An 18,177-nucleotide genomic window follows, 5' to 3' on the forward strand; every position below is an offset into this window, starting at 1 on the left:
TTTTTGGTCTTGTTTTACCTGTGCTTTGGTTCTTTTTATGCTAAGCCTAAACTGGACTCCCCTCACCAGGAAAAGAGGTTGTATCATATAAAATCGAACTCTCGCATAAAGTATGTAGGCCTAGTATTGAAGTTCAAGTAATACAGAATTGGAAATTAAAATAATAGTAGGTTATGAGGCTAACCATGCTAACTAGGTCTGGAAAAGATGAGATTTAAGAGATGAAACAAGGTAAATTGTTACAAACTGGGAGATGGAAGGTTTCTTCCCTGGCATAATTAAAACCGTCTAAATTGATAGGCCAGCTTTTAATTAAAAACTTTTCTTTTGAAACACACCCCCAGGCTATACACTCATCCTGTTATTAGTCTTAACCTGCCTCGGCAGTGCGCCGTCTGGATTTTCAAAATGACACATTATTGCAAATGTGGGGAAAGATTTGAACGCTTACCAAATGTTATAAGGACATCAGCCAGTTTTTATCACATAAAAATTAAAACATACCTTGCATTTTGATTCGACGAAAGTTTGCACTTTTTTCTCGTTTATGCGGGTAGTGTTAATAGCGCCCTCAAGTGGTATAAATTTCGTAGATACCAGCATCGAAAGATAAGGCAATTTTCATTGGATCCGAGATAGAGTAGCGAAGCATCCTAACCAATCGGATGCAATGTGTTATTAGCAAACACCGGTAGGGCCCAATATACAGCTCTTGGTGCAACATGGCGATCGACGACGAACGACTTTTCGAGAACGATCCTCCTGAGGTAAATAATCCAAGCTTTTAAGACTGAAGAAACGGTGGATTTTTTTGCTTATGTAATCATGTGTACTTTCAGGTTTTTTTTATACTTCATGAATTCGTAAAGTAGCCTAAGTAAGATCTATCTTTTACAATCCAACGCTGATCGACGTCCGCGCCGCGTTCATGCATGTCATCATGGTCATGGTGGGGGGGGGGGAGCGCGCGGCATACCCCCACTGGCCCCAGAACTTTCATGACTGTGGGAACTAGGAAAAATCTGGAACTACTACGTGGCTAGGGTGAAGATGAATAGATTGCGCAAAAATCGACTTACTGCGGCAACCATTTTTAATATACCTCAGAAATTAGGCTTGTCTATTTCAATTATTTAGGGCCTAGGCCCTACTACATGAAATTCCCTCCCATGGCATTATTAAGGCAAAGTATTTCACATGATCGTTTTAGCAGATGACTTGGCTGAGCGGACAACTTGTCTCAACAGTCGAGTTGTCAGAAGTCGAGTTGGCAAACGGTCAAGTTATTCGACATCCTCAGTAACATTGCAAGCCGACATTACTGGAGTTTTTTGAACACGTCAAACAACAATTAAATTAGGCCTATTGTCTTCATGGCATTGTCCCCAGTCAGTGCTAGTCTTTCTCTTTTCAATTTTTGGTGGGTTAGCCAAATTATTCACACAATACAAACTGCTGATGTGAAGTTACTGTAGGCCTACACATGTAGGTAGGTTTTCCCCCTGGTGTGTTACCTGTGTGTGCCCTATTTTCATAAGCACCTTTTTTGTCTTCGGCATGCATGTTTTAGCATTACTGAATGATGTGTGAACATCATGTACATGTTTGTAGGCCTAACCTTACTTGCAGAGCACCAACAAGGTTATTGTTATTTCGAGAAGGCCTAACTTAAGCCCTCTTGCTCATGACGTCTGAAAATTCACAATTTGGGATTGAGGCGAGTGCATGCCTCATTATTCTTCTGAAGAGAGTCGGCAAACTTTTCTAACTGAACGGACGTCTGAAAGAATTTGAAGATGTTTGCCATTTCGGATTCACATCTTTTGAACATTATTTATTCCCGAGCCTCACTGCGCGATATTATACGAAGATGAACGTGGCGTCAGCATAGAACACTCTTTCCAGATTGTATTTTTAAGCCGAAATTTCCCCAGCACGTTGACCCACACTAGACATAGTCAGTTACCATTCGCATAGGCTTCATCTCCCCAAAATGCTAAACAGAGCCTTTGCATTACAAGAGGCATATGCACTTTGACAAATCCAGGGTTCCTGCTGCCTGGAAAAGTCATGAAAAAGTCATAGAAATTTGTTTCCATTTTTCAGACCTGGAAAAGTCATGGAATGTTGTAAAAATGACTAAAGTCATGGAAAAGTCATGAAATCTTTCAAACACTGTGTGATTTCTATTATCAGATAAAAAAGTGCATAAAATGCACAATTTTATTCGCAACTTTAAAGTCTGAATAGTCCAAGAAATTCAGTTATTGGGTCGGGGATTTTCATAAATCGGTCATGGAATTTAATTGTCCTTTAGGTGCAGGAACCGTGAACTCTTTTGTCATGCGGTATACCTTGAGTACGCACACTCAAATCAGGAGTTCCAACCATTCGGTTGTCATCGGTTGGGATTTAGATTCTTGGAGAAGAAGTGTCGACGTTCGAAGCAGTTCTTGTTTAATTTTGTTTTTTCATTTTTGTCTTTTCAGGAAGAGGAAGAAGAAGAGGAAGAGGAGGAAGAAGATTTAGTGGTAAAAGAAAAGTTTACTTCCCCCTGGCCCCCCCCCCGGATAGAAATACCAATAAAATTCCAGGTGGTCTTAAACTATTGCAAATGATTGTACATGTATTTCACAGAGAATAATTGAATATGCATGAGGCATAGTAAAACCAATATTACATGGTTTTGTTTCGGTTGGATGGTCCGTATTAGTTCCTCAAGGTGCTGGAAGCCGTCAACGTTGTTCCCGAGGGAAGTTTCTTATATTTCAATTTGTATGATGTTCGTCTTGGAATCCTGTCTCAGACTAGAGGGTTCTATGGTTTTTTTTTTGGAAAGTCCATTTGCAATCCACGTAGCGCCACACTTAATGTGCTAATCCACCGTACGTTATCACGTGAATCGGTCTGCTGTCTCTGATTAGGATCCCCGCGAGGAGGTCATGGAAAACTGCCGTCAGGACGGCCACTGCGCGGGGTTCAAGCAGGAGCTGGAGGCCTGCACGGAGCGGGTGACCGGCCGCAGCCACACGGAGGAGACCTGCACCCAGGAGCTGTTTGATTTCTTGCACTGCGTTGACCACTGTGTGAGTGTGCACCAAGTGGAGTGGAGTGGGTTGTCCAGGGTAGTGGGGGGGGGAATGAATTTTTTCCCCAAAACAACCGTCCAGTTTTTTGCTTTACTTGTACCATTTCTAAAATGTTTCTAAAATGATGACGTGTGGTTTCAATCTTTGGGGGGAGACTAAGGAGCAATAAAAATTGGCAACCCCTCTTGGGGAGGGAGGACTTACCCTGGGGAGGACTTACCCTGGGGAGGACTTACCCTGGGGAGGACTTACCCTGGGGAGGACATGCCATTAACCAGATATCTTGGGGACATGTGACCATTGACGAGTGGCCTGTGGCTATGTTGAATATTGTAGTCAAATATTCTACATGTATTTGATATCTATTTTCAAAATTGAATATTCGAATGTGAAAACAGGTTAACTGAAAACAGAAAACTCAGATACATGTAATTGGTTACAAAGTTGCCCTCTGAAAGCTTTTTTCAAGGTGGCATGGGTAAATTGAAAGGGAAAGGCATATGCCCAGCAATAAGTTCAGAAGATTTCTTTTCCTTCAACTTCAAGTTTTGGCTTTTCAGCTTTTTTTTTGGTGATGTGTGATCTGTCATAGACAGTGGGCATAAATCAACATTTAGGACGGAATATCAATTGGATTCCAAGCCCGCTCCTCTTAGTAGAGACCGGATCCCCGTCCTGGCACCAAGTGAAGCAGACCATCACACGAGCATGCGCATTTTATTTCTAATAGTTTGAGAATTTGGCATAACCTAATACTTGAATATTCAATCTAATGGATGGTCGACTATTCAAATATACATGTAAATGTATAATAATTTGAAATGACTTGGCCTTAGAGTGCACTTGTACCGGTTCTCAACCCTAACTCTTGCTGGGAATCTTTAATCCCCCCCCTTCCTTTGTGCAAGAGACCAGTGGGTACACTCTTGGTACTCAAAACTTCATTGGAGCGTCAAAACCCTTATGAAGTAGTGGCTGGGCTCTGCCCTTCCTCAAACCTGCAAAGTCCTCCTTAGATTCCAAAAAGAATCTGTAATGGTCAGGGTGAACATTATTCCAGAATTGATCATTTGCGGACTGGTTTGGTATGGGGCATGGCTTTTTTAACCCCTGAGGGTGTGAAAGCCAATCGTGTAATCCAGTCATAAAAGCTGCAAGTACATGTACATGCATTGCACATTATGGATTATTTTAAATGAGAAAATCAGTGCCAAGTGCATGTGGCAAGTACCATGATGCATACAGGACCTCACAACCGATGGCTTTATTTCTCATATGCAAACCTTTTCTCATCTCCACATGGCAAATGTTTTTGCCTCTCCGTGTTTTCCTGCAGGCTGCAGAGAAGGTCTTCAAGCATGTGAAATGACGTGAACACTCAGGCTTTTGTTACTTCAGTTGATCCTTTCCCCGTTGTACGTCAGTCGTCATGCATGAACACACCTCCGGAACTTGCAAACCACCACATGCCCCAGATTTGGCTTCCAACCCCAAAGTGTGCCGAGTAGACGCAGTGTGCATCCCTCAGATTGGTTCAATATCTCAAAACAGAAGATAGGTCTATCCGATTTTTAGCTGAAATCCCAAACCACTCAGCCGTTTTCAAAGTAAATTGTAAAAAAGAAATGGATGTTGTAGCTCTTCAAGTTTTCAAATTGCATGATACCATTTTGTGTAGTGTTAAGTTAATTTGTATACATTTAATTCCTGTGGTCATTAACATAAAATTTGTATCCACGGTATCAGACCTCCGTCAATGCCAAAAAGTGTATGTCCGTACCTGCGAGCAATGCTCAACTCCTTCTCTTAGCATTTGGTGTGCATATGCAAGTACACGTACATACTCTTGCAAAATTTTAATTTCCACCTGTCACAAAACCGACACACCTGTTGCAAGTAACCATTTGTTTGGATTCCAACCCTAGATGCAACATAATATGGAGCGCCACAGGTGCGTTGTGACTTATTTGAGTGCCACCAAACAGTGCACGGCACACAAAGGCACTTGTTCCAAGTTTGATTTAACTTAATTGATAAGTATAGCGTTGAATAAGTTAATTTTCCATTTAATCAACAGCTGGCCGATGATCGTTACTTTCAAGTGCGTCGGTTCTATTTGCAAGTCTGCAGATTTTCAAAAGGTCGATACGAAGGAACATTACATAGCCACTATCTGAATTTGCATTTATTTCTTGATAGGCTCAATTAATGATTTGGATTGAATGTGAATGCATTTTATGATTTGTTAGGATAAAGTTCTTAAACCAGTTTGCCAACATTCAGAGATGGTGTCGTCCAGTTTTGTTTTCGAATAAAAATGCCTTTTGCGTCCTTCCCGTGCCCACCTTCAAGCTGTAGGAAGGTCGGTCACAGATCTGGAAACAATTTCTGTCCTTTGGTGACCCGTTCCGCTCCGAAATACTTGCAGCTGTGACCGGCACAAGGTGGCTACTGGACCCCTGCCACACGCGCAACTTTAAGACTAGATTCCCCCACTAGCTTTGTCAATGTTTCACATGCACCACTGCTTATTAACCCGAACAGACCTCAATCTTTGAACAGATGAAGGATTGAGGACTTTTTTAAAGAACTCACTTGACTGGCTGTTCACCTCAGTACAAAAGGATACAGACCGAATACATGTATTTCAACAGGTATTTTATTTGTCGTAAAATCTATTTTCACACTGAAAAATCACATGCCTATCTCAGTAACAGTGGACAGAGGAAGAAAAAAAAAGCGGATTTCTGCAGATTAAAGCAAGATTTAATTAAATCTGCAATTCTGACATTTTTTTCTTCAATGCATGAATGGCGATGTATCCTACGCTTCTGACCAGTCACTATTTGGCCACGGAAGGGGAAGTTACCATCTTTATTGATCCTTATCCCGTGTGAAAATTTTCAACATGAAGTTTTCGAACACCAAAAGACGGAACCTAAAAGGTGCAGAAATTGATAAAGAGTGAATCTGCTTTTCATGGGGAATTGATTAGGTTGGGACTGATCTGTTAAAATAAATAACAGTAACGGTGACGAAGTGGTGTTAATTTGAACTCAAACAAAAATCTGCCATTTCTCATCTGACACATTGCTCTGGCTCTAAGTCAACTCAGGGATGTCTGTCACTCTCGAGCAGGGAAAACAGCTTGCCGACTTCCACCCATATCTAAGTCCTTCCATTGTAAAATCCAGCCAACAAAACTGTGGAAATGGGATAAAATACACAAAATACACAAAGTAAGTAATGCAGGGAATTTCACCTTGGAAATATCTCAAACTGGGATCATTCTTGTTTCATCTGAAACCTTTTTTTGAAATATTGCCTGCAAGTTACATTTTCCTAAACGAGTTCAGTGATAAGGCTTTGAAGTATCCACTGACCACATAACACTGCTACGTCTATTTAAGAATCTACTTTCAGTTGCATGAAAAGAAGTTCAGTTCTCTCTTCATACAGGGCTGAAAGATGATATAGCTGTCTAGATATGGCTGAAATGCTTACCACAATCCTATACACTAGAAGACAGAATGCAAGGCTCTATTTGCCTGCAATGGCTTGATCCATGGCCTCATGTGCCTCAATAGCTATCTGAGCTTCTGCCCTCGCGAGGTCAGTGCTGGCAGCTGCGAGCTCTTGCTGGGCTTTGGACAAGCCTTCTTTGACGGCCTGCCGGAAGGAAGCAACAAATGTTCAGTCTTGCACTACTAACTTAAAGTGGGCTGGTAAGAATACATGTACACATCCAAGCCATTGTAAATAACATACCCGCTAAGCCCCCCCCCCACTTTGGTTTGAAACCCTGCATCAACATGATGAAGTCGTACATGTACTTAAACAGCATTAATTTTTCTGCTACACTAAGCACAACTTTCGTGCCAACTGTTGAGTGGCGCTAGATCTTGTACTCTACTCAGGGTAACTGGTCAATTATCCCTGGGTCAAATGGCCTGTGAGTGCCTGCCAGCCACCGCAGGATCCCCGAGACCTCTCCCATTATCTCAACATTGGAAATGTATGCTTCTGCTATCGAGTACTTTGCGAAATTAAGATCCCAGTTTTGTGTAGTTTTGAAGTTTCTCGCGTTTGGCAGGGAGAGGGCTGATGTCTGTTCCAACACAGATTTTCACTTACTGCCGGGTCTAGATGGTCCAAGGGTACGGCCATCTCTGCTAGGATCTGCACAGATGAATCGGCGTTTACCGTCACGGAACCGCTACTTGCTGCAACAACAAAGACGCCAACTTTTGTCTCAAGATTTGAAGACACAGCAACTTGAAGTCAAAAACTACATCACTACATTTTCTCATGGATTCAATGCAGTAACAGTGGATGAATGTCGAGTACATGTACATGAAACCATTTGCACACACGACAGTTCTAGTAAAGGAGAACAATAATGAGCAGCTAATTTTCGTCTAAATGAGCACAATCACACAGCATTTTTGCAATGGTTCTGGCCACACTGTGTAATGTCTCTCATAACTCTCTTTAAGACCGCTGAGAACGTACTCTTCCATACTGTCCATAAACTGGTGTGCAGAATAAATAAGCAACGGTTCCAACTAGCCGTGTGGTTAGTTACAATAATCATCTTCTTGTGCATTGATTTACCAAAATATTTGCTGATGGTGCCATCGTGTTCGTGTACACTGATCACACCAGGCTTCAAGACAGCCAGTGAGGGGACGTGTTGGGCCAGAATGCCAAAGGTGCCGGTTCCTGAGGGTACATCGACCTGCTTCACGTCAGCATTGTTGTAAAACATCTGTTGAACGAAATCGATGATGCCAGAATTCCACTACTGTTGTACATGTATTATTGCCACTTGGGCTTAATTTATTTTACGGGTTCTAGACAGACAGCACCATTCAGCGCAATATTTGAAAGTTCGGAAATTTCAAATTTGCGCAACTTGAGAAATTTTCCTTCAGCAATTAGGTTGCGCATATCAAATCTGCTCAGATAAGGTTGAGCGCAATCTTTGAACGTGCGCAATTATGTGCCTCAAACTGTGATTTTTAAAGAAAGTCATGATGGCTGGCGTTCTCCCGGGCTAGGCTGGCAGTGTTGGGGTTTCCAATCCCTTTGAAGTATCAATTTGTCTGGCACCAGTCAAGCTGTTGCCTTGAGTAAAAGCTACAATTTCAGTATAAACTAGTAGTTTTGGGGGTAATTTCAAAATCCTTATTTTCCCTGATTATCATTTTGTCTGGGATCCCACTATTATTGCAAATATATTTCTAATAAATGTACGACTCTATGGGCCTGTCTGTTTCATGCAGATCTGGATCACTGACTCCGGAACCTACCTAATGGATAGCACGAACCAGCTTTGGGATCACTGATCAAGATCCAGGCCGTGTTTGTTTCATCAAGATCTGGATCACTATCAATGATCTGCCATTGGTTTACAGATACCAAACCTCTACTAACGGATTGTGCAAACTAGCGGAAACTGTCGGAATTACAAGCCGACTGTCGTACATGTATTCCATGCTGTGCACAACTTTTAGCTTTACCTGTCCCGGCATGCCGAATGAAAATGACATTTGCGTCGCCGCCGCCGGCTTTGCTGCGTCTTCTGCATAGTATCTAAGCGACTGTGAAACTCTGAACGTGCTTCTACACACTTTTACGGAACCAGATAACCTAAGAATGTTCCTTAACATCGACATTTTGAAGAATATACTTCTTTCACAAACTGCAATCAAAAGTTGGTGATACAGAGTGAGCGGCGGCCGGCGTATCGTAAGGGACTAGCCTGAATTCAAGTCGTTCAACTCGCCAATTCAATATCGTGCAGTGAAAAAGCTGTTAAAGAGAAATGGCGCCCTCGCAAACACCATCCTGCTTCATGCTGTTGGCGCTGGCAAACACCAACCCTGGGGAAGGGCGGAGTCGGGGCCTCCTCTAGATCCTCCCTAAGTTGTCATGATTAGAAGCACTGGTGGTCCCCGGGGGGAAACCGTGGCGGCAGTCCCTCAGCAAAAGATGTTCTACCTCCTGAAAGTGTGTCAAAAGCCCCCTACATTTAACTTGACCCTTAGAAAGGCCATAAAACGTTCCATAAAGAAATTTCCGATTCGTTTAAGTCTTACGAAAATTGGGTTCCAGATCCGTTTAGGATTAAACTTACGAGTTTTGGGGCAAACATTTTATTCACGTTGCGCCATTAACTTTTAAGGTTAAGTTTCCTTTTACAAGCTTGAAAGACATTGAATATGAATAGAGTTAAGTCACATGTCAAACATGTTCTGCGGGCCTCTGTTAAAGATATTTGTATTATACGGATTCACCGACCTTTTTTGTGGGGGGGCCTATATTTACTGCAATAGCAATTTCAGGAAATGTATGAAATTTAAAGTTCATCCTTATTTCGCAGCCAAAAAAGCATCCAAAGTTTCTGAATTGTTGATGTGACCAACCTATCGAGATCGGGAACAATATTGGCCGCGGGCGTCGATATTGACTTCTATCTCCGACATTGCCCCCCTTTTAAATAAACGTACACCCTATTAAACTGAAAGCTTCGACCTTATACTTGAAATCTAGAGCACTGGACTGTTTTTTTTTCTTTGAATTAATGATTTTCATGTACAAGTTGTATACGATTTTAAGTGTTTTTACGGTGAAACATTTTTAAAGTTAAACTCATTTAAAATATCTTCAAAGCTCACGCTGTCATGTCTGATGTGTAAAAGATGAAAAGCCACATCCCTTCCCGTCTAAATATCTAGATTTTGAAATGTCTCGACTCAGCTTGACTGTGTCTGTAATGATGATAAATGCAGATTTTGATCAATGTTGTCTTGTAATTAAACAGACTATAGGCATTGTCTACATTGGCACTGTGAAGTAATGCCGTACGTGGCCCTTCGGCGAAACAACTTCTACTTTGTTCGAATGATCAACCTCAATATTTATATCAATTTTGTCTGGCCTGTAATTACCCATTTGAGACATCGTTCATAATAGTTATCGACAGTTACGGGTTTGTGTCGTGTAGCATTTCTTTCAGCCTCGAGCAAGGCATCTTGATATCTGTAGTAATGATGGATCCAAACGTTTCTATTAATTTTATCAGGTCCTAAATCGGCTGAGACAATTGTCATGGCACCCAAGACAGTAGTTGGACTACAGTCCTTAAGGTAATCAGTATGCAGATTGTGGCTGCATGCGAATTTTTACCTTTCCCAGATGAACCTATACGATCAGTACACGAGGCGTGTTATGGGAGGGCATCAGGGCTCTCCACAACCCAAACACGGCATTGCTGGCGGGATTTGACAAGGACCGCCGTACGCTTGTGTGATTCATCGGTCTAATGACCAGATCTGAGGAAAAATCGCATCATCTTGTCCATTAGCAAATGCCATAAAATAAATTGGTTGTAAAAAAAAAGGTTGCCGTCCTGGGCTAAAAGCAGAATGTGCAGTTGAAGGAGCGGGGATGATTTCTTGGAGGAATGATAAAAACGTTGTCGCTTATGACCTATTGTTCTCGACAGGTTTTTTCTCATGAAACACACCCTGTTTGTTTTTACTTCGTCATCTTGTCATATTTTGATTAATTTTGTGTTTTTCCTTGATACAGATTAAAATCAAAATAACGAGTCAAGGGCATTACCAGCCATAACAATATTTTGGGTGGAGGGGGCAACGTCACGTTTTGGGGAAAAAAAATGGAAATTTCGTATTATGCGAGGCTTTTACACGCTTTGGAAGGAACGCAAATTAAACTGACCAAAACACCTATCTATTATTTTTATTAAAAAAACAAGCAAACAAATAAAATAAACAAACAAAACAATGAGAGACGGTGTGGGATATTTGATGCGCTCGTGGTAGTGAATTACCGAGCCTGGGCTCTTGGCAAACTTTCCAACTTTGGCGTAGCCTAAAGTTTTGTTTTGGGAAAGTGTCGCCGAAACTTTATTTGGCACCCTCTAGTGGTCCCATCAGAGTTTTTATTTAATTCTGGCTTTGGTTCATGCAAGGCAGGCTGAACTTTGGGCGACCCCCCCCCCTTGTCACTTATCGGTGTCGATCAGCTTAAAACTTACAAGCACAAAATTTCCAGCCAAAATTTCATAATTGTTGCGATTACAGGACATGATGTTGCGGGTTGTTTAGAGACAAACGCATTCGTGGCTTCGCTATCAGTTGGTGAACTTTGCACCGATAACCCCCCCCCCGAGTTATAATATAACTCTTTGTACCCCCCCCCCCCACTTTGTCGCCAGATTGGATCCCAACACAAACGCGATAATGTGAGCGGCTGAAGCACCAGACTATCCATTTGCCACATATCGAGTGCACATGCGCCATTGTACCATCTAGCATGGCGGCGACCATGTATCCGAGACGCAGCGGCAGGCGTCCAAAAGGTAAGGCACTAACTGTGAATTCTGGGCGCTGAATTTGGACTATTTGGGAAGAGTCTGATGGAGGAAGCAATGATTGCTTGTCTGCTTGTTTTCAGGTCGCCATGATAGCGGAGACGCGGATGTGCCGCTGGATTTAAACAAAGGTGTGTTTCAAATCGTCATCGCCGGTGTCATTTGTCAATTTGTCATGTTCCCCAAGTAGGCCTATGCTATCACATGTCAAAAGTCAGTCGTGATGGTTATGGTGTACTGTACATGGGCTATTAATAGTATCACTGATCATGGGATATTACCCCCAGAACTATGGGGTCTGACGTCTGCTCCTCTCCGGGATATCAGATGGGATATCGGACAATTATATGATTTGACTGTTTTTATTGATTGGTAGGCAGGCCTAAACTATGTAAACAGATAAACATGACCATGCATGATCTGATGATGACATACGATTGTCAGTTTTTTGACATTATGGACATTGCCATTGCAATTTGCATCATTGCCATTTGGATTGGATAACAAACAAGTTACTAAACTTGAAAACTACCAAAAGGTGTAAATCTAACAATAGTCGAGGAGGTAAAAAATTTTCTTAAAGAATACTTGTAAGCAATGTATGATGTAGGCATTTTTTTTTTGTAGGCCTAATGTTAGGCCTGTAATATTCACCTGTCGCAGGCTAAATTTAACTAGCCTAAACGATCTTTAGCCAGACTCGTGCAGTAACTGTTTTGAGACAGCTGAGAATGGAACCCAGCTGGGAGCTGAGCGAATCATGTGATGTGAAGATGTGTGCACTTTCCATTAAACCACAGACCCTACTTGGAATGGGGGTCCAGACATGTCGTCTGTTGGGATAACTCGACTGAGCACAACTTGGCGGTTAAGACAACTCGACCTTTGAAACAACTCGACTGTCGAGACAAGTCCTCCATTGAGACAAGTCGACTTGTTTATGTGGGTCGTGTCTGGCTGTTTAGTAAATTTCCCGGTCCCGGACAGGATAACCCCCATGAAGTTTGACTTCACAATTCAAGTCAGCGCCGGTAATCCATCGCACTGCAGTGCGTGCGGGATGCGGCCGGCTGCCGTGTTTCCTTTTTTGTGCCATGCATGCCCCATCCGTTGCCATTAGCCGCGAAACCGAGTGTGCCGTGTCCTGAGGCCTGTGTGTGAAATATGTGCAAATTTTGCCCAAGCACATCGCCAAGCAGTTTGTGCTAAGTATTGATCTCCATTTATTATAAGGAGATCAGTGCTTAGCACAAATTCTCCATTGATCTCCATTAAAATGGAGATCAATGGTGCTTATAGCTTAACATCCGCATGTGCTTGACACGTACTTGTCTCTGGTTTGGAGTCAACTTGTCTTTACTTGTCTTAACGGTTGAGTTGTCCATCGCTTGAGTTGCATTAACAGTCGAGTTGTCCTGAGTCGACTCAGTCGAGTTGTCCCAACGGATGAGTTGTCCGTAACCCTTGGAAAGTAGTGGTAATGTATACGTATTGAAGAGGTTGTTGTCTACTCGTAGACGGCAAACTACTGTTTACTTGTAGTTGAATTTAGCTGGCGATGGCTAAATGTCCCCTGTCTTAAGAAAACTTAGACTTTTTCCACTTTGCAGACCATAGATTCTGTGCAATAGGTCTAAGGTGCTGGCCGGCAATGGAACTCTTTCCAGTATTTTTTTCATAACTTTTCTAGAACTGCCTCATCCACGCACAATTTATAGGAAATAGATGTTTTAAGTAAACATTTTGAAAAGCAAAGGTACCCTGTAAGAAGAAAGACTTGCCTTCCAGTTTCATATTTAAAAAGAAAGTGGCCATAGTTACAAGCAGCTGGAATGGAATTTCCTTAAGGCCATAGTTGTGGCATTGTAAATTACCCATTGTCAAATCAGTGTCAAGTTTGGATTCCACCAAACTAGCAACGATAGCTGAGGTGCTTCATGTGCAGAATGTTTGCCGTGGACCAGGATCCGGGTTTCAGCCATGCTTCAGTGTCCATTTCTGTTTTTTTTTTGTCTTCAGTTCTTTTTTTGCCTATCATATCCCATATTTACTTTCTAGAGATATTGTTTTTTCCTTTTTGAGGTGGACCTTGGGAAATTCATACCCCTGGAAGATTATTTCAAAAGGGTAATGAGTCTGAGATCCAATCATTGCAGACTGGTCTGGTTCCTTTTTTCTAATGCTGCTGATGGGTGCTATATATGCAAGCTAAAAAAAAGGCCAGAGTCACCTATACCCAGCAAGAAATGAGACCAAGGGGTACCCCCCCAACATGTCCAATCCCTATACACATTCCAGACTATTGTTACTTAACACATCCCCCAAGATGTCTGAAAGGAATTCCCCAGATTCCTGCTAGACAATGACCAACACAAAGCAGGGGGGGTTCTCTCCGCCTCATACCTTGCTGCATATGGAGTCACCAGGCCGGAAAAATGTGATTGGTCAATTCTGAATGAAAGAGTTTCAAATCCTGATTTTGATTGGCCAGTAGTAATATTAATGAAGATACACCTCTTTAATCAAAGGAACTGTATACATTTTAGCAAATATCATCTATTCCAACTTAATACAGTGTCTTTGTGGAGACCTGAGAACAAGACTGATCCATATGATTCAGACCTTTGCATACATGTACATGTATGTACATTTCTGTGTATCAAATTTTTACAAGTATTATACGGTACACTCCTAGCTTTATATCTGGATTGCCCTTCCAGCTATTTTTGACACCCACGAGAACCAAAAATCCGTCGCTATCTTACGGTTGTCACTGTGTGGACGTACATAGTGTGGGGCATTGCACACGAGGAAGGAATTAATTTGTGGCCCCGTGACAAGATACTGTGTCCCCAGATCAACCATTGTGGAAATAACAAATTAATCAGCGTGCTTCATTACAAGACGATGCATCAGATAAGTCCCCCCCTTCCACCTGCTACGTTGTTGTTGTCATGATAGGCAGGTCATTCTTGAAATGAGTCGCCCTGCTCAAATTACTTGTCATGAGCGCGCAAGCTGTGAGTGTGAAAGTGAAGCAGGCTCTCTCAGACGAGAGAACAAGACTCTCCAAAACTAATCAGGAATTCATCAATCCCGCCCACATCAATTTTTTTTTTTTCGATTCCAGGAATTTTATCTACTGATAATATGTTTGGGCATGTATTTTTTTGGGGGGGAGGTTGTTTTTTTTGGTTTTTTTTTTTTGAGTTGGGTTCTTTTCTCAGTCAAAACAGCAAGGATGCTGAACCTTGGGAGGCAATTTGGTTTGGGCTTGTGGGCCGTTGATTAGGGGCCGGGAACCTGAGCGCTTGTACCTGGACAAAAGAAATATGCTGAAAATGCCCGACACTAAAAAATACAAAACTTGGACTGTAGTCCAGGTCCGAGACTGATTTTGTACAATCCTTGTTTATCTAAACACGTTATTTTCTAATCAGGCCAAACAAAGAAGTGTCGTTTCTGTCACAGAAACTGAAATTACGGTCCGAATTTTTAAAGGCATTGTTTTTAGAGTCGGAGTAGTTAATGGTTCGTTGTCTTACGGTACGTGTGTGTAGCTTGATTCCTCATTCTATGTGTCTTACATAACGTATTTGTCCCTGCAAGACTTGTTTGTATCATTTACTGAAGGTCTGAATACGTACATTTACTGTGGCATATCTAACGAACCAGCGAATTGACCGTTGCGGCGACTTTCAGGGGTTATCTCATGAACTGACAAATAGGTTTGACAGAAGTATTCAAACAAAGCATTGCTCACAGAGCCAAAATACAAATTAGGGAACGATTTCAAAGACCAATTTGGTATCTGTTATGTATCAGAGATCAAAAGAGGGTTGAATTAAATATCGAAAATGAGCATGCACATTATCTGCTTAACCGAAAACGTGCTTTCTCGAAAGCGGTGATATTTCATATTTGTCGGCTTGTCTGATATGCGACGATACATATTCAATATACATAATTGGACTTATTATTCACTGTATACATGTACGTTAACACTGCTTAGGCCTACACATCACTGTTATAATCACTGGTTGAGTGGTTAATGCAATTCGACAGCAGATAGTCACGGGTACAAACACACAAGACCGAGCTCATCTTTGTGAGCCAACAAGCTAATATATGAAGCTCAAAACTTTACAAAATGCGGGATGATATATCTTACGCACAAAAAAATAGGTCCCGTAACTTTTGGGGGCTGGCACCGTTAAAAAAACGGTTTCGCAAAAGTCCTAGATTGGGCGGGATTACCAGAAATGCCACTACCTTTGTTTTTGGTCGCACTTGGCGAGCATGGCAACAGTCATCGCTACTTCAGCTTGATTTCTGCCAAATTATCTCAAAAAGTTCAGTATTCTTTCTCAGTTGAAAGACTTTCAACCATAACACTAGTTGTCCGTCCGTCAAACCTCATTAAATGTCACCAGCAGCAGTGATATATTGCCACAGGTACAGTGTTATTAACGCTCTTAGGTCTTCATGTATATGTACACACGTACTTAGACTGCACCCCGTGATGCTACCGGTAGATCTATAAGGATATTGCTAGTACCATGTTAAATGTACCTACAGTTGCTTCCCACTCCAAATCATGAAAAACTATTCAAAGATTTTGATCAATTAAAGTGCACCTGTCCAGTTCAAAATGGTTGTAATAATGATGACGCGGTTGTGTTGGGCTAAGGCTGACGTGCATCCAACAACCGGGTGTTTTTTTAGATTGGTTTGAATGCACATGATACACGTGCTCAGTGATACACACGAGCCCAATTCTCGACAGAACCATTTGAACTCCTGTGAAATCTCCAGCCCCATCTACTCATCTGTTCGCGATTTTGTCGCATGGCAATGCTGCATGTGTCCGTGTCAAGCCTTGATTGGCTACCAGTCAGATTTCTACAAATGCTGTACAAGTCCTGTGTGCTGTGTCGGAGAACTGCATTTTCCCATGCCTTGACATTTCCAATCAGTGCACTTGACCTTGGTGTACACTTAATTGTCGGTTAAGAGCGTTGTACCGCCTGGCCCTTTTCATTAAAAAAAAAGTGCATGCACTATACAGGAGGCTGTACAGGTACCGTACATCTATGTACAAGTACATTTGGTAATGTACATTTACACCTCATTTTTGTTGTAAGATTGACGAGGCTTTGCCCAGTGTGGCAATTGGCGCCAAACCCAACAAATGAATCAATGTGCCATATAGACATCATGATATTTAGGAGGAAATATAGGTACACGCATATTCAGTTTTCTGAATGGCATGAAAATGTACATCTTTATAATTGGAGTGGAAGCATCTAAATATTCGATTAATGAGTCAGTCAACCTTGACTTGGGGTTTCTGGTTTTTAAGAGCTTCCTTTTGGCGAGGGTTTGCTGATTTTGATGCCAGTCTGATGCAGTGGAGTGGTCTGGTATTTTTAGCCAGTGGTAAAAGTTATTCGGCTGAATAGCTCTAGCACATCCCTAGAACTGAACATAATGTATCGACAGTACAAAATCAACCTTGTTAGCAACGCCCATGCATTCCTGTTTGGTGTTACCTGTTCATCTTGTGCGAGGGTGCTATCAAACAGAAATCATTCTGAAGTCATTTATCCCATAAAATCCAAAACAAGGGCCACTAATGCAAAGGTGGTGTATGTACATGTTGAACCAGTACATTATAAGATTGACCTGTTTCTGCAATGCCAAACCATTTGGAATTGGAAGGTACACTGAAGGGTATGATACATGTATATCAAAAATTGCACATCTATGGACAGTCATTTGCAAAAGTTTAGGACCACCCGCAGAAAATGCATTAACCTGAAGGAAAACCAAACTTACATGTAAACCAATCAATCATGGCAACTTATGTTTATTTTCAATGTGTAACCTTGGTACATGTACCTTGGTTGCACATTTTTGACTACATTTCCATGATTTGACATGTTAACAGTCTAATATTCAGTGTTCCCTCCTTTATTTCTGATTGCATAGACTGGGTTTTTTTCCCCAAGCTGCCTTACAGACAAAATGTCATACAAGACCTGCCTTTGCAAAAAATTTCATTCAAATGGGTATATAGCACTACACCGATGTTATGCACCACTGTAAAAACATGTTAAGTAATCATTCAATCAGACAATGTAATGCAGGCCCAGTGACAGAAATACCAATAAAATCCCAGGTGGTCTTAAACTTTTGCAAATGACTGTACATGCCCCTAAGGTTAAAGACGGACATTGTAAGTGTAAAGTTACACATAAGTCAACGGCAAAAGCACTCTTCTAAAAAATATCTTCTCAGTGCTGCATGGCCAATCTTTTTTTTTGCAAGAAATTCGATCTAAATCTATGAATTTTCCAGGTGAACTTTCCGAGCCCATAACACAGAATTTATAATATTCTGACGGCAGTGTGCACCTCTAGCCCCCTGAAAAAAAAAAAACAAATGTGTGCACAAACGGTCTAAGGGCTTGCCTGTGCATGATTGCAAAGTATTGGCCCAAAGTTTGTGGGGAGTTTTGATTACACGCCCCACCATTATCAGATTTTTTGCTGTTTTTTTTCTTCTCCAATTAACCTTTAGTCTGGGTGACACACACAGCCAACTCTGTGGCCTCATTATCTCCCTGGAATCTCTGGGCACCTCATCTCGGTGTATGATTTCATCCTGCCGAGGGCAAAGAAATCA

The 18,177-nt window shown here is 41.7% G+C and overlaps 3 protein-coding genes across 3 annotated transcripts in view; 2 read left to right on the plus strand and 1 right to left on the minus strand.

Annotated features, from left to right (window-relative positions):
• Positions 1–630: 630 nt before the first annotated feature.
• On the plus strand, positions 631–5,371 carry LOC110985167 (cytochrome b-c1 complex subunit 6, mitochondrial-like). Its single transcript, XM_022246002.2, has 4 exons — positions 631–767; positions 2,490–2,531; positions 2,925–3,086; positions 4,426–5,371. The coding sequence occupies exons 1-4, from the start codon at positions 723–725 to the stop codon at positions 4,456–4,458; spliced, it is 282 nt and encodes a 93-aa protein (XP_022101694.1). The 5' UTR covers positions 631–722; the 3' UTR covers positions 4,459–5,371.
• A 359-nt stretch (positions 5,372–5,730) lies between these two features.
• On the minus strand, positions 5,731–8,863 carry atp5f1d (ATP synthase F1 subunit delta). Its single transcript, XM_022246001.2, has 5 exons — positions 8,612–8,863; positions 7,704–7,857; positions 7,224–7,312; positions 6,594–6,758; positions 5,731–6,292 (listed from the first exon to the last, which is right to left on the minus strand). Exons 1-4 carry the CDS (start codon positions 8,765–8,767, stop codon positions 6,630–6,632), a joined length of 528 nt encoding a protein of 175 aa, XP_022101693.2. The 5' UTR covers positions 8,768–8,863; the 3' UTR covers positions 5,731–6,292; positions 6,594–6,629.
• Positions 8,864–11,338: 2,475 nt separating this feature from the next.
• The window catches only part of LOC110985175 (rapamycin-insensitive companion of mTOR-like), a 55,217-nt gene continuing 48,378 nt past the window's right edge, over positions 11,339–18,177 (plus strand). Inside the window, exons 1-2 of the mRNA XM_022246014.2 lie at positions 11,339–11,478; positions 11,574–11,621. Coding sequence (XP_022101706.2) covers positions 11,433–11,478; positions 11,574–11,621 — 94 coding nt within the window. The 5' untranslated portion in view covers positions 11,339–11,432. The remainder of the gene's footprint in view (positions 11,479–11,573; positions 11,622–18,177) is intronic.

This window comes from Acanthaster planci, linkage group LG12 (assembly GCF_054643075.1).
Source record: "Acanthaster planci isolate LZ-2023a linkage group LG12, COTS_SCS, whole genome shotgun sequence".
Taxonomy (NCBI): domain Eukaryota; kingdom Metazoa; phylum Echinodermata; class Asteroidea; order Valvatida; family Acanthasteridae; genus Acanthaster; species Acanthaster planci.

Bases quoted from the DNA above. Each gene is read 5' to 3' on its own strand.
- atp5f1d (XM_022246001.2), bottom strand. From the start codon at position 8,767: ATGTCGATGTTAAGGAACATTCTTAGGTTATCTGGTTCCGTAAAAGTG. The intron at 7,858-8,611 runs GTAAAGCTAAAA...TTCGTTCAACAG, and splicing joins CATTCGGCATGCCGGGACAG to ATGTTTTACAACAATGCTGA. The intron at 6,759-7,223 runs GTAAGTGAAAAT...TCCTTCCGGCAG, and splicing joins TGGACCATCTAGACCCGGCA to GCCGTCAAAGAAGGCTTGTC.
- LOC110985167 (XM_022246002.2), top strand. From the start codon at position 723: ATGGCGATCGACGACGAACGACTTTTCGAGAACGATCCTCCTGAG. The intron at 768-2,489 runs GTAAATAATCCA...TTGTCTTTTCAG, and splicing joins TCGAGAACGATCCTCCTGAG to GAAGAGGAAGAAGAAGAGGA. The intron at 2,532-2,924 runs GTAAAAGAAAAG...GTCTCTGATTAG, and splicing joins AGGAGGAAGAAGATTTAGTG to GATCCCCGCGAGGAGGTCAT.